Here is a 24,140-nt window from a genome sequence, read left to right as displayed (position 1 = left end):
TTTAGAAAGTCCACGACAAAGACAAATATAAGTCACTAAAGAAATAAAATCGAGCAATCACTTCTTCGTGGAGTCTATGCATTTTTAACGAAATTCCCTTAAAAATTGAGAAAGTATGGATACGTTTAATAAGCTTGTAAGAATTCCTCGACAAAAAGTAGAAAATTACGGTGTAAATATTGGACCAAACACACGGAAGACATATATATACCTCAGTGGCGATTTTCAGCTCGATATAAACTCGTTACACGCCTGTACTTATGTATTTATACGTCTTTCTCGTTATCTGCCTAACAGTTTTCATACGCTTTCACGCAGAACGTTTTATAATTTTTCTTTTTCCAGCCGAGGAAAGTTGCTTTTACGATAAAATCGCCGTATCAAATTAACCGAGCACAATAGGGAATTATAAAGCTATATCTTAATAGAAAATCTGAGAATGAAAATGAAAACTTACTAGTGCATTAGAAAATTATTAAGTGTCTCTCAAACGTTTTTAACTCGACCAAAGAAGTGTATTCGATTAAGTTTAATTAACTATTCGTAGGGAGGTGGCTACTCGTCTGGAAAAATCCAACGAAACGGGTCTGTTTGATTAAATTTTACCGTCCACGTAACTTACTAAATTGCTCGTCACTGTGCTAAATTACTGGACGCGTCTGGAGGCAGCCTTGAGAACGCGAAATGTTGCCAAGGTGCTCGAAGAGGCGGTATTACGTGCAGAGTAGGGAGTATAGTTTTCTACCTGGGGAGAAAATAAAGGGAATGCTACTCTTGCTATTTCCTGACAGAAGCCATGCATCACATGGTCACGGTCCTGCATTCGTCGTAAACGCAGGACGTAAACTAACACGCGGACGCAATTGAAACGTGAAACTCGCCCGCGAAGCTTTAGCCGTGCTCGTCGATTATGTGGACGTAATATTGATTGTACGACCATATACTTGACCATACCTCGACGGTGGGCTCTCGGTCATCCTTCTTGTCAACCTTTCTGTATACTTAGGACGACCAATTTCCGCACTTTTCCCGGATAATTCAATCGTTCGATCCTTTTTTAACGGAGTATCGGATATAATGGAGAAAATTAATCTAATAGATTTAAAAAGAGATTACTTTCGAGGTTGTTGCCTAGAGCCCCAATCCAATTCATCCTCCTAACTGAGAAATTAAAAATTTAATCCATGCAAAGTTTTCTCAGTCTTTAAGATTTATGAAATTATCTTGATTCTTCAAGTAAATTTTGAAAATTGTTTGGCAAGTGGATAGTCCCAGCATCAGTGGTACAACCAAGAAGGGTGTTATTCTACATGGAAAAATAAATCAACATTAGAGAATAAAATTTTTTCATTTGAGGCTTTGTTGTTGAAAAAATTGATTTTGAATATTCACTGAGTATGTGTACATTTAATTATGTCGGATAGATCTCAATACAGACTTTTATTGTGTTTTCTGCACTTCTATACACTCGTGTTGATAAAAACTCCCGAGCATGTATCACAATTTTATTTGTGGTCTCATTGTTAGTATGTTATTATCTTTGCTTTTGACTAATCATAATCTCCAGATTTGATACTTCTTAATTTTTATCTATGGTGTCATGTTAAAACAAAAGTGTATAAGAAGAATATTTTAAGTCTTCCTCAATTAAAAATGAGAATCATTTGGTATTTGAATAAGTAGAGTGTATGTTCATACAAATATAATTCAGAAAGTACAGTTGTGTATACAGCACAATGAGCAATTTTCAACAATTTTTTGTATTAATTAAGTTAATTACATGCCTTATTTTCATTTAAATCTTGAAAATATTCACAGTTGATTTTCTCGACAACGAAACCTCAAACAAAAAAATTTTATTTTTTATTTTCGATTTGTTTTTTCATGTGTAATCACCTCCTTCCCGCTTGTACCACCGATGCTGAGACACCCTGTATAAACTAACAGCGTTTTAAAGAACCTTTTAAAAACAATTTATCGCTTTTAAATTTATCCGAAGTCGACGATAATGTTTCGCGAGAGATCCTCCACGGCACGGACGCCCATGCCCTTTCTCGTCTTCCATTTTCACTCTTCGATCCATAGGCCAATAATTTATACGCCTAATGAAGTTCCTGTCGTTCGCTTCACGCTCTTGGGACTTTGCTCGAACGCTGACGCTCTTTTCTCTTTAAAATTCATCCGTAGTTCACTTGTCGCGATGCAGAAAAAACCGCAAACGATGAGCTGTTCGCATGGCTCGCACGATGATCGAGCTATAATTTATTCGAGCTACCTGCGACTTAGCTGCAGCGAGCTTCCTGTGTAACTCGTCAAATTACACGGAATAGGGCTCGCGACTTAACGACCGCGGAATTTAAAAAAGCATCGACGACGTTTACGATAAATTAATACCCCTACGGATAAAACAAACCCTCGTCGAACTAGATTTATCGATTCTTTCGTCGACAATTTAGTCTGTATACTTTGCAAGCTCCAACGCGTGTTTACTTTTCTGTGAAGTTGTTCCTAGCCTTCGAGAATTTTCTTTTTTTGGTCCAGATTGTATCGTGCTCAAAAGACACTGAAATAACAATTCTGTGCTATTATGTTGCTTCTCTATTACCATCGAGCCATTACGAGTCGAGTGCACCTGTTGCATTTTTATGAAAGCACGATAGTAAAAAATAGGGGTTCCATCATCCAGAACTCTAAACGATTATCTTTCTACTACTTCCAGTAAGTTCTATTCTAATTACAAATATAGTTTGGTCCACTGTTGCACGTTTCTTTCGAATAATTACGATCCAGGACTATGCAGTTCGTTCGCCATGAGGTTGCAGCGTCGAGACAAAAGGCGTTTTCGAGGAACGTCTGCAATCCCGGCGAGAGATTGCGCAAATTCCCAAGGTCGTTCTTTTTAGCAGAAATGAATTATGCGACCTCCTATGAGGGTCCCGGTGCCGGGACGGTTTCCCTCCGGGAATCGGCAGATGGTCAAACGGAAGCGACTTTTTACCTCGACACTTGGGTGCCGACTGATGCGTGAGTGTACAAAGGGTGTCCCATTTTTACGTTTGCCTCTCTCCTTCGTTCCGCCAGCGAACATTGTTCGAAGGTTTGGCATCGGATGCTTTGGAAGGGAGCTGAACCTTGGGGAGGGTCGCCCGGAGGATGCATCGTGCGGCTACCATTTGCATAACGCGAACGTTCCACGAACATTAACGGCCATCTTTGGCCAATTGATGCTTCTGCGAAAGACGTTGAATTTCGGCGTTGATCTGGGGAAAATTATGCTGCTAAATTGGCTAAAATTAGAGCTCAAGTTATCGAGGCGTTCTACTGTAAACTTCTTATTCTGTCATCTTACGTGTTCTACTGTAAATCTGATAGAATCGAGTCTTTTCTCAAAGAATGTCCAAATTCGTTTCTTTCATTTTGTGTTGGGTAACTCTTTTTTTTTAAATACGAGTTAATTTATCCAGCCCCTGTACAGTATCTTTTGTTATTAAGATTCTTAAAAACGCGAGGAACGTTTCTCCCAGAATTATCGTAACTCCATCCTTTGGAACGGTGTAAAGTACATAGCATATTACGGCAGCAACGTTCGAAGGCGTAGTAATATTCGTGTGAACGATATTACAGCGGCGACTGGAGAACTCAATTACGTCAAAATTGCAAATACGATACTCCGGGTACGTATCGCGAACCAGTTGGGTGTACGAAACCGAAAGAAAATGGTCGCCGGAAATTGCAATGCGTCGGTATAAAATACGTAGCGTACGAAACGGTCGTAGCATGTTACGTTGCCGTAAAAATGATGGGAACTGCCGCAGATCGCACGAGTTCCGAACAGAAACGAAACGGTGGAAAGTAAATAGAGTGTACGGTAGTATATTTATACTGTAATACACGTATCTTGTAGTGAGCGGAGGGAAAGAAATTTATTTTAGCTTGTAAAATTTCCTTGATCCACTGTTTTATTACACTATACGACTCATCAAGGCGTTCTTTCGTTGTAAACAATTTTGAAACACGTTGTAACTTCGAAGTGTCGGTCACCAGTGACCATAATGGCGGTTAATGTGTTGGAAAAAGGCGGGTTTGATGTATTCAAGGGGCGAATACGATTTATCCAAGCCTCTTGTCCCGAGGTAAGTTCTTTCCGTGTGTACGCCGGGACCATTAGTATTGTTTTATGGGAATCGTACGATCCTCTGCGTAATGATAGACGGAGCATGAGTACAGTAATAGATCAACATTGCAATACACTGTTCTTCCTATTAACGGACTCGCGATGATACGAAAATTACAAAACCAAGTATAATCGTAGAATGCAACAAGTAAGCAACGCGTTGTAATAGGTTTGCGTTCAATCTTGCAATCGTATGCAAGAACATTGTACGAAAATCAGTATCGAACTATTTACGAATACATTTACGATAAAGTGAAATTGTTTGGGTAAAATGCAGGCTACCCTATATGCGAGTACACATACGTACGCGTGCGTAGGCCACGTACGACGATAATAACACGATGAGAATTATCCCACGCATCGCGGTTAGGTATGGCAGAGAGTCGCCAGGCGTTTTCTAGTTCGAGACCCGTTTCCAACTCGATTTTCCTCCCTTTTTTTCCCTCTCCCTGTTCCCTACGGCGCGGAGCGTGCATCGCGGGGACGACTGATGCTAGCTGGCTACTAAGAAATAGTTATTACGGTAGGTTCGATGCCACGGGGAGGACGCAGAATATTCCCGCGTTTCCTTTTGATCGCCTTCGTGCGATCCGCGAGCAAACGCCAGCCTTCTTCTGACCGTTATTCACGTCTACCCAGGGATATGAATCTTCCGTCAAGCGAAAGTATCGGTACCACGGGAAAACTTGTTTGCTTTACGTTTGATCGGATCACGCGTGTTTTCTTCTAATTCCACGGAACGAAACATGGGGCGGACTTGCGAACGTCAGTGGCGTACGCAAAACGCATGTAGGAAGCTGTTCGAGCGATAAAAATTGTAAAAATATTTGTGCTCGTACATTTTATTTTTATTCCTCTGCGAAAGAAATTGATTTGAATTCTTGTGGTTGTTCTGGCAAGTGCATTTGATATTACAGAGATTAGTGCTTCTCGATCATCTCAGAAAGTATTAATAAAATGTTTCATAAAATTGTTGAATGAAACATTTTGTATAAGGGTGGTAGTTTGTGGAATGTCTGGCGAATCGAATATTCGCGCGGAGTAATTTTCCGTGAAAATCGTTCGATTCGGAGTTTGAGGAAAGTAGAAAAGTTTGGTTAGAAAGTGGCAAAGTACGGCCCTGGCGTCGACTTTAAAGTGTACACGAAGTGCCGCTCTCCACGCGAACGAAGTACCTGTCGCAGGTGCCCTTCCGGGCCGGAGGACTCGACGCGGCTCGAAAAGGAAAGGGAAAAAGAGAGTACGTTGGAGATCAGAGGGTCGCCACCCTTATTCACCCTTCACGCTCGCTCTCGAGGCGCTTTCCGTGGTTTTGATCCTCTGAATTCGCCAGCCGAAAACGTCCGCGAATAGCTGCGGGTTGTTTTAGTTTCTCAGAGTATTAAAAAATGTCTGACGACCGGCGTGTCGCTCGTTTCGCGCCTGTAAATATTTTAAGTAGTTCCCCCGGTTTGCGCCACTTTTTGAAACCGAATCGTGCCGAGACCTTGCGAGGCCTTAATAAATTTTTAAGCTACGACGAGGGTTAAAAAAAATAACTGGGGTCAGTTGCCCTAATCTGGAATACTTTTCTTTTATACACATGTTCAGGTATTCTATATTATTCACACCGTTGTTCCTTGAGTCTTTAGAAATATTAGGTTAATTTGATCATATTAGGTCAAAGATTACCTTGCAAAAACTCAGACTGCGACATTTTCTTCAATATTGATATAATTGCTTTAATCTTGCGGTGTTACAAATTATTTTCTTAGTTTTTGGCCCAAAGCAATCGAGTAGTTTTTCAAATGCGAGGGAAAACCAAATAAGTGTTACCGGAGTTACATTGTCCATTGTGTGGAGAGTTTTCTTGGAGCAATTGCATACAGAAACTGGCAGCGAATTCACAGAGAAGTATGGCAACGAGCTTTCGCCTGCCGGGATTACTGTAAATTTTCCCAACCGTGCGTCGATTATTGCGTTTTCCAGCCGCGAGGCCCGCTTTTCCACGGCTCGTACGCGCGCGAACGACGAATACAGGCCTTCCTTCCGAGCGATCCGCGATCTAATTATAACGCGCCTAACGATTTTTGCCAGATCCATTTGTTTCGTCGGTCCGTGTTGCGTATATAAACTTTTTCGACGCAATTACCGCGATAACGTAATGCACGAGACAGAAATGAAGCACGCAATTGGGGTAGAACGAGCGTTTTATTCTGCTTTACGAGAACGAGCACGTCAGGTGCAAGTTTCAGATACCATTTGATAAACTTAATTGTCGGTGTGTCGTTGCTTCGCTAATTTTTGGCACGGAATATTTATTTACGAACTGGTTACTACGGACGACGATGCTGAATTTTAGCAGGAAGAAAGTATCGCTCTAAAATTGTATGAATATTATTTAACCGGTGTTATGTTTTGGTAATTAAATAATATATTACCGAGTATTTTAATGGACATGTGTTCGTTTACTTAATTGATCTTATGTAAGTGCATTGTATTGAATCTAAGTATAATTAATGTAAGTTCAATACGAGGAATTGTAGATAACGTCGTATACGAATGAGTTTAAATATTGTTAGTTTTCAAAGAACATCGATGTTGATATTACCAAGAAAGTAATTCGAAAAATTCATAATATAATTTTATATATAATATGCAAGGAATATCGTAAATTCACATATGGTTGAAAAGGGATGATACAGGGTGTTCGGCCACCCCTGGGAAAAATTTTAATTGGGGATTCTAGAGGCTAAAATAAGGCGAAAATCAAGAATACCAATTTGTTGATGAAGGCTTCGTTAAACAATTATTAACGTTTAAAGTTCCAACCGTACTGAATTTTTTTCTCGAAACTGAGTAGGATTTCGGGGGTATGTCTATTCACCAAAAATGATTGTAATTGACCCCCGCAGCCGAAAATAATTTTTCCAGAACGATTTGAAATTTTTGAATTTAATTGTTAATAACTTTTTAACGAAGCCTTCATCAACATACTACAGTGGTATTCTTGATTTTCGGCTTATTTTGGCCTCTAGAATCACCCATTAAAATTTTTCCCAGGGGTGGCCGAACACCCTGTATAGGAAGTAGCGATTATAAATAAAAACTGTCTACTGAAATTTAACGAATAATTTTAGAGACGTAGGGAACAAAATTTGTTCAACACACACCATTTATGAACTAATTTTTTCGACAAATGGGCATTCATGTCGGCGCTTCATCTTTATGTATTTTCTAATTACATTCCGTGCAAGTATAATTGTGAAATTATAACAAAGAAATTCTCCGGTTTCCGATATTGCTCGTTAAACGTCCGTAAGTTTTTTTTATCGTAACGACTTGTGAGCATCTAATTAACGTTCATCGTAATTCCAAAGAGGGTTGATTAAATATAATATGCACAATCGTTTTTTCAGAATGTATAATCGGCTGTAACTTTCACGTTGGAAGCAAAACAGTAATCCGGCAAGCTAATTCGACGGGTGGTATTGCGTTCGTGAAACGAAATAAAATTCCGTTCGCTCCAAATCCTGTTCGATGTATTAAAACTTATAATTAGTTCGATATTCCGGGAGCAACCGAAGAAAACTGAGTTTGCGCCTGGAACTTCGCTTATCGTTTGCCACGCCTAAGCTCAATAAACAATTTAGCGATAAGCGACTGATCGAAGAATCGTGTCGTACGCGGAATTTATAATTGAGAAACCTGTCGGTAATACAAAGTTGGAAAAATGGAATGGTAGCTTTAAATTTTGAATATCTAGTCACAGTTCGAGTAGACAAGAATCTTCGAGGAAATTCGACTCAGGAATGTGAAAGTAGAAGGTTTTTTTTCGTAGCTATAGTGATCCAGAGATCAACGTTTCGGTCAACGGCAGTGTATGTCTCTCCTAAAAATATTTCTCCTCAAAAAATTTTTATTAAAACATGTTATCTAACTTCTTCGGGCGCATCCATCATATTGGGTCTGTCATACGGAATTTGAAATTTTCCATCGTTCACAAAAATCCCGGAGTAACGAGTTTCACCGCGATATATTCGAGAGAAAAATTTGTGCGGTTGAAATTTTATCATCATAAATAACGGAGATATTTAGACGATCCACCCTGCGCAGTTTTCGTCTAAAGTCTAAAACAGGCCATCCATTTATCTCCTTCGCGACGATACCGAAAACTGCCACCGAATACACGTAGCATGTAAGGGGAATTTTGATTCAATGTCATTTTATTCGTAGGTTTCTGGGTCACCTATTTTACGTGGGCAGCTACAACTACCCCTAGCTACAGCGTCTCCGGCGATTCCGTTTATCGCGGGAGGTTCTCGTTTGCTCGCGGCGAGGGCGGGCAAAGTCGAATTAATAAAATGTTATAAAAAAAAAAGGCGCGTAGATAAGTGGGAGGGACGAGCAGCACCGTTAATGAGGATGTACGCATATTATGGTGGCGTCGTAGGTCGCTCGTTGCGTTTCTAATCGCGGCGCGGTGCACGTTAGCAGCGTTAATGGCAACGGTAGCGTCGGCTTATTATGTTGACAGCGACGCGGACACGTGATAGTAGGCCAAGGATCTTTTCAGAGGTCGACCATTCGTAGCTGGACTATCAAAGACGTTCGATAGCCGCATTAGAGCGGGGCGGAGGCGATTAACACTCGAGGCGACTGTCCTAGAAATCTAGGATAATTCGCGCGACGGGATTCTTTCGTAATCGCGTTAGGACAGGATCCGCGGAAAAAGGATCCTTCCCGTTCTCACGTGGCGAGCCAGAATTTAGGAAGGCTTGAGAAAAATTTTATCAGTTTGTACGTTAACACTTTAATTCTATGAAAGCTCAATTTTTACGATAATTCGATTAATAAAAGTCACGGAGAAAATAGATGAGTAATCAAATCGTGATTCTCAGGAGGTGATTCTATGTTTAAAAATAAGTCGAAAAGGTGGAATAACATTTTTTAATTTAAGGTTGTGGTTTCGAGATAATTTAAGTTGAAAATGTTTGACGCGTCTGATCATTAATCACTGTTTCTACTTCCGCGTCTGGATACTTCCAGTACCACCTTTGTTCATCATGACTTCGATTATTCTATTTGGTAGTGATTTGTATGGAATTTTAATAGTATCCATTTATATGAAATAGAATTTTTTAGGTTGTGTGACTTTTTATGAAACATCGAAGGTACAGTGATTTATTTTTGTCGATAACAATGTAGTATGTACGAGGGCTCGAATTAGTTTTATCATCGATTATAATTGAAATTATTTTAATAATTTGAGAATTACATCTCCCGTTGGGGATTATGTCTCGCCATAGGAAGGTTCACGACTGTCGGTTGAAAGTTATCTCGTTTTGGTATTTCGCGTGGACAATGCTTCCTCTGAAGTTTTCGAATTATATAGACGCAATGGTCTCTGTGTAATGACGGAGAGTTTTTAATAAAAATGGTATTACTCCGTATGGTATTGTCTCTGCGTGAAACTCGTGTTACTGTCGGGAACGAGGATTATCTTAGATTAGGCGTTTCGCCACGCGTTTCGTTTCAGATATATAAACGCAATCGCAGCCACGATTATTTCGATATTATTGTTGCAAACGCGACATTGCACTTCACTTTTCCGCGTATTTATCGAGATTTGTTTTGAGAATGGCTTAAACTAATCAAAAAATTAAAGTATTACAAATATTTAAACGATCTACGAACATTTGAATATTTTGTGCAACGTTTGATTCGATCTGGTTTTAAAAAGTATTTGCTCGTGATAAAATTTACGATCACTAATGTTCCAGTCGGTGAGAACCGTAATGATATTTGTAGAGTACGCGAGTGCTTGGAATAAATCTGTAAAAACGAGAGAAAGGAGGAGACATTACCGTAGCAAACGTGTTTCGTTTCCATTACATTACACGACCACCATATCGCGGGGAAAACGTTATAAAACGCATCACGGTTTGCAACGATGCACGAAACGAGGGACGTATACACGTGTTGCGGTGTGTCGTACCACACAAACGGTTCTTTGTGACACCAAACACTGTCCGCAATATCGTTGACAGCATCTCTGGATTCAATCTAGATCGTTCGTTCGGCTCCCTACGGTACAGAAGTGGCGACAAACTGCTGACAAACACGAACTTGTCCCTTTTCGCACTGTCAATCATTATGAAACCCTATAAAGGAGCGGCGCGGCGATACATAATAAGCTCCGTTATCAATCTAACCCGAGAAATTACAGATTACGTTAGACCATTCAGAATTTCAGAAGTTACGAATATAGAACGAATTGAGAAATCTGAAATCAATTTAGAACATCTTATGAATTTATCTATCACGAAGTGAATTCGTGCAATAAAAAAAGATTGAAAAAATATTTATATTCAAACTTCCATCACGCATTCGTATCATAATTGTGCACTGTATATATCACAGGAATGAATTACTAAAAATGTACGAAAATAACAGAAAAAAACGATTTTTTCAACGTGGAATAGTACGAGGATTTATTTGCACAGAATGAATCGTGAATTTCTGCGTAATACGAATTTTACCGAAATAAAAACTAACCTTTGATGGAACTAAAAAAGACACGAAATGTAGAGAGCGTCCTCGTTCGATTTAAATGATTAAAATATATGTATTATGCGAATTAATAAGGCTACCAGTGAAAGTAATGGCTTTGTAGAAAGTATATAACGTAAGAATAAAATTAAAAATAGCTTCGAGCGTTCCACAGGTATCCAGTGTTTTAAAATATACACAGGGAAACTGTGAATCTCTGAACGATCATTCTTATTAATACAAATGCCAGAAATCGCTTCACTCGTAAAAGACCTTTAATTTATTCGCTATTAAACCGTAACGAGTGAGTTGTAATTTTCTGCAACCATGTAACGAACCATCCAGCTCGATTCTACATTCCCTGTCGAATTTATGAGCGGCAATTAATCCCATGGAATTATAAATTATTTTTAACGTTTCACGTTTCGTACGTAAACGGCGAGGCATTCCGCGTCATTATGCTACGGCGGTAATAATTCATTGTTTTGATGCCGTTTCTTTTTTATTTCACGTTCAAGGGGCCATATCCATTCCCGTGACCGTCACGGTACGTTTATGTGTGCGTATTATAATTTGTAGATCATCAAAGTGATCAACGACGCGGTCACGTGATTCGGGTTACCTTAAACTCGTTGAGAAATGATACGTGCTTTGCTTAGAAACCAATTCAACTCTGTAAAACGTATTTACTTTTTTTCTTACGGATATTCAGGGTTGATAAAAAGTTATTCAATCTCCATTTTCGAGGTTTTCGATCTCCATTTGTCAGGTATGAGTTTTTATTATTCGTCGACTAAATATGTATGTACAGTTCTAACAATTTTCTATTAAACGTTACAGTCACGTTTCACGAGCTCGCCATTACACATACCAACCTGTATCGAATTGTTCGCGATACGTTGGAAATAATTTTAGATATTACTGAAAATGATCCACAAACGCATATAGAATAAAATTACTGTTTCTAATGTTGCGATTTGTTCGAATCTCATTGGATTCGTATAGTCGTGACAGAAACTGCCTGACAGCAATTTGTTCCGTCCTCTATTAATATCCATCATTTCGTAGTTATTAAAACAATGATGCTCCGGGGATGAATTGTTAGCTGACAAATGCAAAGATGAACGAACGACAGTGGGTTTGCGTGCCACCCACTGCAACGTACAGATGTTCAATGCAAAACATTTTCAACGAATCGCGAACCAAATTACATTTCGTTGTTTTGTCGCGTTTCTCTTTGCGAAATTAATTGGCGAAACGTTTTTGTAAAATAATATATCGTCGGTTCTTAACCCGCATTACCTCGATATCGATTCGTTCGATGGTATTAATATTAACGCGGATTATTTTAAACATATAATTGCGCATAATTTATGTAAATCGTCCATATTGTTACGATTAATATACATCAACGGCTATAGATGATTCACGGGACGATAAAATTTGACATCGAGTTAACTGGAACGGAGAATCTCGTTAAACGGGGCAAAAGAATCTCTAACAGAAAGAGCCAAATATACGTAACATCTTTCTTATCGTATCCACGATGTCAAATGTTATCGATGTGTCCCGGAAAATTGCTTCGAGATTATCGAATGTCGCGAAAAGTATCTTGTTTAGTTTTCTTTCGAAACTAGGCTCGATCCTACTGCAACTGACGTTTCATCTTATTTAACTACGAAAGAAACTCTGTGTATACAGTCATTTTTCTACCATTATCACCGTTGAAAGTAGTCTGTAGAATATTTTTATCGCAGTCAGTACGGCTCAAATATAATCTGATCCAATTTGAGAAGTTTTAAATTATAACGAAATGCTATAAACGTCCAAGCAGCGACGATAGCAATCGGTAAAAGAGCTCTAGAGTACCACGTTCGGAGTAATAGACTTTTTCTTATGTCTTCTAAATTGATAAATATTTCCAGGATTCACAGTTTACCGTAGAAAATCAGCGCAGTATTGTCTTTTCGTATACAAACGATAATGAATGGGATATGTGTGTTTATTCAAATTGATACGCGCTCTGGACTCCCACAGGTGTGTAGCCAATTGGATGCATATGGCGGTCACCGTGCAGGGTTGAACGTTATTCGAATAAATTCTTATTAGAGTCGTTCGTTACTAAAATTTTTCTCGAATAAATTTTTCTTGGAATTAAATTTGTCGACACGTTTGGATCAAAATAAATCTTTTAATACGTTTTCTGGGGAAACTACCTCCGATCTAGACACGTAGAGTCGTCCCTGGAGAACGTGACCATTAGTTGCTTCACACCCTGAACGATCCAAAAAGGGAATGCTTGAGTAGACAGTAGGAGTCGTTAGATTACACCTGTACTCTTCGCGCGACAGTGATGCGGAGGACGAGAATGAAATATACACCTGTCCGCGATTATTTTCATTCCTGGAAGGTCAGCGATTCCGTGCATGCAATTATGCAAGTTGATGCACTCGACGTCAGAGTTCCATTCCTAGCGAGCATCTTTGGAAACAGCCCTAATTGTACCGGAGATATTTTTACCGGTGACTCGTTTAACGCGCGTCGTTAAAGACACCGAACGCCGGACCAACGCAAAGGGAACGCGAGGAATCGACTTCGTAACATTTTTGGCTCGTAGTTTGTTTGTTTAGTCTGAGAAAGAAATTTACAGCATCCTATACTCGATGCAGTTTCCATTCCCATCGCGGTCTAATAGATACCCGCCGACGAGTTCCGGTAGCATAATAGCCGTTCGTGGGTTTCCGTGTTTGTTGGTTCGCGCGAGTTTAGGTTTGCAACTGGAGAATTTCGACGAAGCAATATTTAAGCTCGGGACAGCAACAGTGCGCAACTGTCACTCAACGAACTTAGGATAATTGCTAAGTTAAAATTGTCTCTTTTAATTTGTCGTCACGTAATGCAATTGTTAAGGCACTTCGTAGCGCTTCCAACGCCAGCGATTCTATATTTCGTGAGAACGACCGAACTTCGCAAGGGATTCCATTCGCGAAGAAACAGACCGCTGGAACGATGTCATTCTCGTGGACGAAAAGAAATTTAACTTCTTTCATCTGGACGAAATAAACGAAATACAGACCTCGACGTAAAAAAGTTACGACTGATGGTTAAACACTGAAGAAATTGCTCGATAACAGTTGAATACAATTTTTGAGTTATTTGGGGGTCGAGCACCATAACTTCTGAAATTTTTTAAAAACTAACTGGACAGCTAGGAAAGCTTCCTTGTTAGTGTTTGGGTTTCATCGAGAGGAGCGTCTCGAGAGCTTCAGTTTCCCATTTTCGCAGCCAAAATCGTTTCCAGTTCTGTTCCTGGTTCGAACAGCAAAATTAAATCGTGCAATCGATGAAAAGGAGACGATCGCAGGAAACGTCGCGTAGAAGGAGAAGCAGCTCGGAGAGAAACGGGCTACGTCGGCCTCCGCGGATCGTTTCTGTTTGGTTTCCCGTTGCTCGTTTTATTCTTTCCTCTGCTTCTTCATCTTCTCGTAGTCCGGCACGGCTCTTTCTTCCTTTCAAAAAGAAACTTGCTGAGCCGGCGTCTCGTTCACAACTCGTCCGCAGCCGTATATGCGCTACGGCTCGCGTGAAATGGAATGTCAAGAAAGAAAACGCGTGTGCTGTGAAAAAAACGGCCGCGGGATCGACCGTGGTGGCTCGTATTGGTTACCAATGCGCCCCGGATGGTCGCTGCGAATGCATACTTTCATAGAAAACGGATGGAAAAGTGGAACTTACGGGGCGGAGGATTTTTTTTTCTAACGAGATCGGTCCTAAAATGTAGAGCAGGATGAATTGAAACGGATCCCGGAGCATTGGCTGCTCATGGTCGGCCATTTTGATAAAGAATAGCGTCAAATCGTAGATCGTTATATATCTTTGGCCTAGATGCTTTTTTAATTATGTTAGAATCGAAGTGACTTATTTCTCTCCAAGTTAAATACTGAAGTTGATGCCATTTCTGTGTTCTTATTTTCCTAGCTTAGGAGATATTTTACTATCGAGTGGATTGCATGAGCGCTCCGACACGCTCCATGAAAACCGTTATGTCTTGACTAGTATTTTAAATTTCATTTTAATATTCGTAGAAAGTATTTTTAGAACGAACTTGAGGAAAATGTAAAAGAATTTCTGCTTTCGATGATCGATGAGAAACTTAATTAAGTGTACAAAATAATATAAAAAAATAAGATCCTTAAGGATTGGGGAAAGCAGACGATTAGAATGAATGTTTGGATCGGCTGTACTGATCGAAGGGACAGTGAAGAAAAATTGACGTTTTCGATGAGAAAAGGTTAATCACTCATGGATGATGTCTCGAAGGTTGGCACAAAAGTTGGACAGACAGCACATCGGAGATTAAAAGCGTCTCACCGAAAAACCATTGTTAGCAAAGTCGGTTCCGGTACAGCTTATTATCGGCCTCTGCTTTTTATCTCCGTTTTCTGCAACGATAGAAACAGCAGCTCCGCAGGCCTGTATCATAAACGCGATTCACCGTTTTAGATCCCACAAAATTGCGTCGCGCTGATACGATCTCCGTGGCTGGGAAAGATTGATGCTACCCCATCGACTTCACCAGCAAAATTTCGCGGTCTACTAGCTTCCTTATTGAACCTAGAAATTACGACCTAATTACTGACGTATTGTTGATAAAATAACCGATAAACAGTTATCGATATCTCAATGAAACAATTATTTTTTCACTGTATATCAGTCTACTTAATCTAAAATTATTCCTATCGCGTTCAGGGTTAAAAAATAAGTCATCCTAAAGAATGAAAAATTTCTTCTGTATTTATTTTCTACTTCGACTACTTTATATTTTGTGATACATATTGATTTCGGTTTCTAGAAAAACTATAATTAGAGTTATATTATATTTTCTTCTTAACAGTTCTGTTGTTCTGCAATCGTATAATATTTGGAATTTTAAAATCACTCGGAAAAGATTTCAGTATTTATATCAGAGTCGAAGATAAACTCGTTTTGCGATTCGATCGATCATTATTTTTGACCCGTGGAGCTTCCTTTTTGCACCCTTCGATGGAAATGGAATATCTTTAAACGTGGAAAGAATTGTTGGCTCTCCTAAAATAATATCCTGGTGATGTCAAGTACAGATATACTCAAGGTAATCGCAATCATACAATCGATTGTACGAAAATAGCGACTGCTTGAATGATTTAGGAATAACAATTACTCTTAAAGGTTTTAATAGATTTTCCTAAACCGTGTATTTAAATTTACATCAAACTGCTGTATTAAATTCTACTAATATTAATATCTATCCTACTATTTTAGAAAGAAAAAACCGAACGATTTCTTGCATATTTAACTTATAATATAAATCACACTCGAGGATGTCAGGCGCCAAATTTCTTTACACAACTAAAGAACAACTGATTATTTATTTTAGTCCCAACCTATGTGTCTCAACAGATGGTTACATTGTCTCCTAACTTTTAAGAAGATTTAAAACACATACGAATTACTATTCGAATGCACAAAATACTAGAAAAATCGCAAACTTCTCTATGGAAGATTCGAGCGTATCCATCGTTCATCTCGTTCGCCAAACCCATTGTTTGGCAATTGATAAACGTCGGGGATCGGTGGTATCGTGGGTGTCGAATCGCGATATCCACGGATTCGTCTCGTTCCCGTTGGATGAAACGCCTCTGGTCCGTTTCATGGTTGGTCGATCGGGTGGCAAGGAGCACCGGTACGACCTCGACTCGCTCCTTCCAAGGTAGTTAGGTATGTGGCTCGCGTGACGTTACATATCCAAGGTCGGAGAATGAACCAAGAAATCGACGGCTCCTTCCTCCGGAACATTTGTTTTCATCTCGTTTCGAGCGGCGCCTCCTGTTCCCGATTTAAATTGGCCGACTACGTGATCGGATCGCGAAAGGTCGACGAGCCTATTTCCAGTTTGCTCGCTATCATTTCCCCGCATCTATCCGCAGGTGCAGCACGCCTTAACGAGCGACTTCCGTCGCGCTTATAATTCATCCTGCGTGTTTCGCGATTCATTCATAATTCGTAACGGTACTTTTTCTTTACGTTGCCCCGGCACAACGATGCCTTGCGCAATCCCGGAGCACTCTGCTTCGGAGAAAGCCTCTCCCAATCCGGAGGATCAGGGCTCCAAGCAGTGAGAACTGCCCCGAAGTCAGGGTAAATCGTTGAATCGAGAATTGGAAAGACCGGCGGATAACAAATTTTTAATCTTGAAACGAAGCGTGGAGTAAAAATACAAATTTTAACGAACGTTGGTCTTCGTTTAATTAAATTGAATCGTTGTGTGGTTCATCCTTGATGCAATGCAACGCGTTACAGCGTACGACTGAACAAGCGTCTCGATTGCTTGGAACTTTGGGATCGCGTTACTCTACGGCTCTAGCCGCTAATAAATGTTTAAGATGATTTTGCCATACTGCTAGAATGTAATCCTCTTAGATTAATTTATGTGTAGTACAAAGTTTGCTTGTGCATATTCCGCGCGAACATGAGTTGGTTAAGTTAGCCACAAGAGGATTTGGTAAACTAAAGATAGATTTCGCGTCACCGCTTACTAGAGGAAGATAGTGCAACCGAATACTTCTGACTGATCTTCGCGAGAGGGGAAAGCGAGAAAACTGATATTTTAAGTAAACGTTTCGATCTTTAATATACAAGAAATTGAATAACACAAGGAGAAGAATATAACAAACGATCCTTAATATTTTTTCCTTCTTTCCACAGAGCCTGGCAGACGGCGAAGCGAAGGAAAGTGCATTGCCATGGAAATGGGAAAACGCATAATGCAGTTTCTGGCGAGGTGTCCTTTGCCAGTCCGCGCGTGAACGAAGATCGTGTTCTTTTCTGCCGTTCGTTGGATCCTCGATCGAAAGGAGACGAAAGGATCGTTGGAATCGAAAATGAAACGATCAGGGAATCCTGACGAGAACCCAGCGAGACGTTCGGCACTTTGAGTGGTCGAAAGGAATACACACGGCCTTTAAGAAGGCCGCTTAATCGAAAGTCGCGACCATTTGGCGGAGATGTCCAGAAAGAAGTCCTTTATCGGGATACGGGACCACGCAGGAAAAAGGATCGCAGAGTAGTCCACAGGCAGGCTACTATGACTGACTATTTGGATCCGCATTTCGTCAGGGCTCTCTGCCGCGATCCAGAACGACGTACGCTTCAAGTGAGTGCAATTTCGCATTAAAAATTTAACTAACGTCAAATTTCAAATCTCTTAAATGTATTATAAAATGAAATAATATTGCTTTATATCGAGAATAATATATTGCAGGCCAGTTTAATAAATTCTGGTTTCAATTAAATTCCTCCGCTTTATTAAATCGTTTTGTAAATTGTATTTATCTTGTAAATTATTAAATCATTTCAAGCAGTATTTATATTACGTGTTTAATTGGTCGTATATTATAGAAATAATATAAATGTTAATTTCTTTTTGTTCTTGCGTGTATTCAAGATTTCTGAGATTCTATCGTGCAACAACAGTAAAGAGTAACAGTTATTTATTGATTGGAACGTATAATGTTCATTTTCAAATACTCTAAACAAAAGTAAAATTATGATTTACGTTGAATAGAAACACCTAACTGATCGTTTAGAGTTTGAGAAAAAAAAATTGTTTCCGCATAATGAGACGCGGAAGATACCGTAGGTAGTAAAATCTCGTGTTTACAATAATGGTCCGCGGTTGCATCTTTATGTTAAACTTTCTTCACAGTATTTGAAAATAGCTACTTACGGCCGAAACGTCGCACCGTAATGAGTTTGTAATAGAGACTGAAATAATTGATGGGACGTTTCGTTTAAAAATCTTTCACGCGTTTACGATTCAACTGTGCTGTTCGAGTTAGTTAATCTTATTTACCAGCCGTCCATCTTTATTTTCGAATGAAAGATAGGACAGCCGCATAAAAGCACGTAGTTATTAATGTTCGCGATCCTGCGACTAAGAATATTTCAGAATTACATAGTTTCTTTGTTATTTCCATAATTCGCGATTTTAAACGAGATTCCGTACGCACGAAGGCGCATTCGTGACTGCGTTTACAGTGGTACGAAAGGTTAAAGGGCACCGTCAGTATCCTCGAGCAGAGCTGCTTGAACTTTCGAAACGAATAATCCGCAGCTTCTTATCTTCGCATAATCATGTCAGATTCTTGCGCGCGACATCCAGGAATTTCTATCGTAAGAAATCGTCATTTCTTCCGCGGTTGTATCGAGACCCTCCGCGCGTTTTCAATAGCAATTAGACGAGCGCTGGTTAAAAGGAACCAGAAACTTTCGGCGAAGTTAACGCGATAAGACGGTCCTAACTTCGCCAGGGCAATCGTGATCGAGAAAATCTTTTCCAAAGACAGTCCATCGAAAGTCGAACGCTTTCTCTTTAAATGTTAACGGCAGGCTTTCGAGGAGGATCTAATAATCGAGTTTCAGTTCGTTGCAAACTTATTTTTGCCTTCCAAGCTTTAAGTTCCTCGGCTTGCTGCTTAACAAACGAACGACGGGAATTCGTTAATTTTATAACAGCGAACTTTAGGCGGAAGTTTCGCGACTATACGATATATTGAGTCGACAGATGCTGCAAGAACTTTCAACGATTTCCAGCACACCGTTAAAATTAGGCCTTGGGACTTTGGTTATTAAAATATTCAGCAAATATAATTTCACTATTTTGTGCATTTTTTGAATTTCACTGTTATTTATTTTTTATTTTCTCCAAGAGAGAAAAGTAAGAAATATCTGAAAAGCAATTCGTTAATTTTTTCATGGGAGAAATATAGATCGAATCACAGAGTTTCTAATGCAGTGATATTTTAGTAATCCCAGCTCTAATTAAAACATTCGTCGATAGTTCTTTGCGTTCCTTGCTCGATGTGGTTATGGAAAAATAGTTTGCAAGTATTGGAAACGGATCGAGCGACTCCTAACGAAGGATAACGAGTTTCCGTCGATAAAAGATGCGCGTTAAACGGCGCGTTGATGTTCGACATTACACGGTAAAACAATTTCAACCTGCCCAGCGAGACGCGAATCTCGCTATTTTGTTATTTAAAAATAGATGATCGTTCTTTGTATCGAGGACTCGTTTCACTTTTAACTGCCTTTGTCCTGCTTTGTTCCATCAGGACTCGGACTAACTACCAATCGTATGTTCCTAATTTGAACGTCGAACGGTTGATTGCGATCGGAAAAACTACCTTGCTTTGTTCTATCGCGATGTCCCTTTTTCCGCGGACCTGTCTGCCAACGCGATGGAACAATTCTCGCAATGAAATGTTCTGTCGCGGGTGCTGCAACAACGTGGAAAAAAAAATATTCTACGCGCAAACACGACCTGATATTCCCAGAGAAGCGATGCAATCCTGGAGGAATAATTTCTCAGTACTTCTGCAAGATTTGTACATTATAATATAATTATTGAAATGCTGTTTGCGTGTTACTTTTAAAGAGAAAGTGTTTCGAACGATCCACGTTACTAATATAAACATCAGATAATTTTATGAGTCTTCAAATATCTTTATCGAAGTAAATTGTATTCCATAGTGGTCATCTTCTCGTACGATTCTTTCCAGTGTCTGAATTAATTTAACATTAACTTTTAGGAAATATTTGTCACGTACTAATAGAAATATCAAGCAATTTCACGAGTCTTGAAGTATTTTTATCGAAATAATTCTTCGTTATTTCCTACGAATTAAATCAATCCAGTCAATATTCATTTCCCAATTACCTTTCCTTGCCTGTTATTTTTGACTCGCAAATAAATTGTAATGTCCGAAACGTTCTTCCGTCGAACGACAAAAATTTTAATCGTGCGTGCTCGGAGCCTATTCAATTGGTTAAAAATAATTCTATTTAATTATTTGTAATCGAAATTGTTAATTTTCGTTTCGCTGTGCGACGAGGAGCGTATTCGTCGTAATCGATAGGCCAATTAAGGTAGATCCCGAAGCTATAAATTTCCATGAAAAGCAGTCGCCATTCGAGATCGTGGAAGCTCGCGGAAAGAGGCGCCCGTTGCGCTCTTTCATTCGTTATTTTCATACTAATTTGCAATTAGTCGAATCGTGGAGACGGATGCGGATCGCGAGACGCGCGTGCATCAACGCGGCCGAAACGCGATTTTAAATACGAAGCAGACATCGAAGTTCAGAGGAAAACGGTCGCAATTTCATTGCCTCGAAGTACAATGAAAGTCTCAGATATTGTACGAGAATATCGATCCCGCGGACCGTAGCCCGGTGGCAGTTTTAAACAAATAATGGCGTTTGTACCGACGTCCTCGATCGACGAATATAATTGACAGGCTTTTTTTTGTTCGATTCCTTTTCAATCGCGGAACGGCGGAACGAGCCGCTGAAAAGTCTTTGAAATTTCATTCAAGTGGAAGCGATCGACGCGTAAATTTCGCGCTCCTCGCGTCCCATCGGTGTTCCAATACATTTCGGTCTCGAAATCGACGAGCCTTTGTCTCTAATTTCTAGTTCTTTGGAGTTTCATTTTACAGAGATCAGATTTAAGGAAGATTCAAATTTTAGGCGGCTTTGATACGTTTCCTTGATCTCAGATCTAGTTCTTCTATTCATTATTTTTCGACTCTGTAGAAATTATTATTTCGTTTGAAAATATGTAAATAAAAATGTGAGTTTGATGGAAATGAGTTTCTTAATTTCTGATTATACGCTGCATAATATTCAAGAGTAAATTGGACTCCGTAATGAATACCGTTTTATATTTATATTTTAAATACAGCATAAAAGAATACAGCAGTGAATGCACTTTCTCATCTCATATATCCTGTGGTCGAGCAATCGATACCGAAAGGCTATCCAAACGAGGAGAAAAAACTGTAATTTACCCTCGAATATGCACAGTTCTGTGTCTTTATTTTCCACAAATTCGTAAATCAATAAGATCATTCGCCACTTATTCGACGTCCGTTATGTCTCCTTTCCTTTCCTCTATTCTGATACGACTATACAAGGTGTTCAGCCATCCCTGGGAAAAATTTTAATGGTGGATTCTAGAGGCCAAAATAAGATGAAAATCGTTCGTTAAAAAGTTATTAACAATTAAATTCAAAAATTTCAAATCATTCTGGAAAAATTATTTTCGGTTACGAGGGTCAATTACAATCGTTTTTGGTGAATAAACATACCCCCGAAATCCTACTCACTTTCGAGAAAAAAATTCGAGAAGGTGCGAAATTTTTCAACGGAAAAAAAATTTTCAAATCATACTAAAAAAATTATATTTAATTACAGGGGTCAATTACAAGCATTTTTGGTCATTACACATACCCTCGAAATCCTACGTACTTTCGAGAAAAAAATTCCTTACCGAAAATATAATTTCTGGCTAGAAATGTCTGCCTGAATATTCATGCGAATCTTTAAAACGTCATAACTTCTGAACGGATTGGTCGATTTTGATGTTTAAAAAAGCAAACTACGCGTATTTTGATGGAGAATATGTACAAATCGCAAAAATATTCGAAAAGTTAGTCCTTGACCCCGCAAAATGAGAAAAACCCCATAACAATGGTCCAATTTTCAAACAGCTATAACTCCTACAATTGTGAATATATTTCAATGAAACTTTTCCCTGAAGTAGAGCTTATGGGTACCTACAGAAAAGTATTAGACAACTTTTCTGTAGGGTGTCAATCAAAATTACTAAAAATGAAAAATGAATTTTTAAGAAAAATCGACAGGGGGTAAGGTGCCTAATTTTTCGGCGAAATTGAAAAATTTCAAATCGTTCTGAAAAAATTATTTTCGGTTGTGGGGGTTAATTACAATCATTTTTGGTGAATAGACATACCCTCGAAATCCTACCCACTTTCTAGAAAAAAATTCGAGAAGGTGTGGAATTTTTCGACGGAAAAAGAAAATTTCAATTCGTTTTGGAAAAATTATTTTCGGTTGCGGGGGTCAATTACAATCATTTTTGGTGAATAGACATACCCCCGAAATCTTGCGCATTTTCGAGAAAAAAATTCAGTATAGTCAGAACTTTAAACGTTAATAACTTTTTAACGAAGCCTCCATCAACAAATTGGTATTCTTGATTTTCGTCTTATTTTGGCCTCTAGAATCCCCCATTAAAATTTTTCCCAGGGTTGGCCGAACACCCTGTATACAATATACAATTTTTGAAACAATCAAAGAATCACTTTTTTATTTTTCGATTTAACGTTTACGAATTAATTTTCCATTTCAAGTTCATTTAATTCCATTCAATTCTACGCAAACCGTGAATTTCCCAGCGACCAGAACAATAATTCATTCTGTTTGCACTGATTGTCCACTTTGTTTATCCCGTAGTATAAACATCGACGTCGGGCATAAACAAATGCACGAATTCAACGGCGGAATAACAAAGAATTAGAAAGCGTCAGAACGTCATGAATATTCTATGAAACCGTGCGTATCAGTGATTAATCGAACGAATGCATTCTAGTTTTATTAGTTGAACAGTCCACTAGGCTCGTGCACGCGTTTATCCGGAATGTTTTCTCCGGTTGTAAATTCATGAGCGACGTGTACGTTAGGTGGTTTGTCGAGAGTAGGTTTATTTATGTCTGCGTGCGTGCATGCTCGCGCTGTGCTGAATTTTGAATAATATACGGGTCACTTGCCCTTTCGTCGAGTTTCTCGTAAAATTTCTAGGCACATGTCGTTTCAAGGATCATTTCAATTTTGCACGATCGCCGTTGCAACAATATTCCGAATGTATATTTCACTTCGCGTACTTGTTTCTAACTTTAGATATATCTTCGATCTTGCATCGCGTTCCGTTGATTTATATCGCTTCTAAGTACGACACGGGAACGAATTAACCGTGTGATAGGGGGGCTGATCGTAATTAGGTGTCATAATCCATTTTTATTTATTTTAGTCTCCCGACGGGGGTAACGGGAGAAACGCGTTCGATCAATTTCACAGAAAGAGGTATCGAATAAAAAATTTACGTTCAGTCGTAGCAATTTCGATCCATCTTCGCGCCGCAAAGTGCATCGCTCTGTAATAGGCAGAAGTTTTGTTTCCATTCGCAGAGTCGTCGACTGAAATAATTGATACTTACGTCGATCCACGTCGAGTCCCTTTTAAATCTCGCGAGACGCGATCGTAAGTTCGGTTTATACGATCCATACGCGAAGGTCGTCCAGTGTTCGCTCCACTTTTCGTGCTAAAAAGGAAGAAAAAAATGGAGTAGGAGATCGAGAGGCAGCGAAGTCGAACCAGAGCGTCCCTTTCTTTCTCGCAAAACGCGATCTCCGCGTTTCGGAGACCGAACGGCGCCGCGAAGAACCTCGATTCCCATGCTTGGTGCGCTTATGGTGTCATTTGCTTGCTGTTACACACGATCGAAACCGTTTTTTAAACGATTCGAAATTTTATTTTAT

The 24,140-nt window shown here is 39.3% G+C and overlaps 1 protein-coding gene across 3 annotated transcripts in view; it reads left to right on the top strand.

Annotated features, from left to right (window-relative positions):
- Positions 1-24,140, top strand: part of LOC143345784 (rap guanine nucleotide exchange factor 2) — a 209,598-nt gene that overhangs the window by 20,142 nt on the left and 165,316 nt on the right. For all 3 annotated transcript variants that reach the window (XM_076773196.1, XM_076773199.1, XM_076773194.1), the window contains exon 2: positions 17,450-17,897. In XM_076773196.1, coding sequence (XP_076629311.1) covers positions 17,829-17,897 — 69 coding nt within the window. In that variant the 5' untranslated portion in view covers positions 17,450-17,828. The remainder of the gene's footprint in view (positions 1-17,449; positions 17,898-24,140) is intronic.

Source organism: Colletes latitarsis, chromosome 9 (genome assembly GCF_051014445.1).
Source record: "Colletes latitarsis isolate SP2378_abdomen chromosome 9, iyColLati1, whole genome shotgun sequence".
NCBI lineage: Eukaryota > Metazoa > Arthropoda > Insecta > Hymenoptera > Colletidae > Colletes > Colletes latitarsis.
The sequence above is the reverse complement of the archived record's forward strand: the minus strand, read 5'-3'. Positions and strand labels throughout refer to the sequence as shown.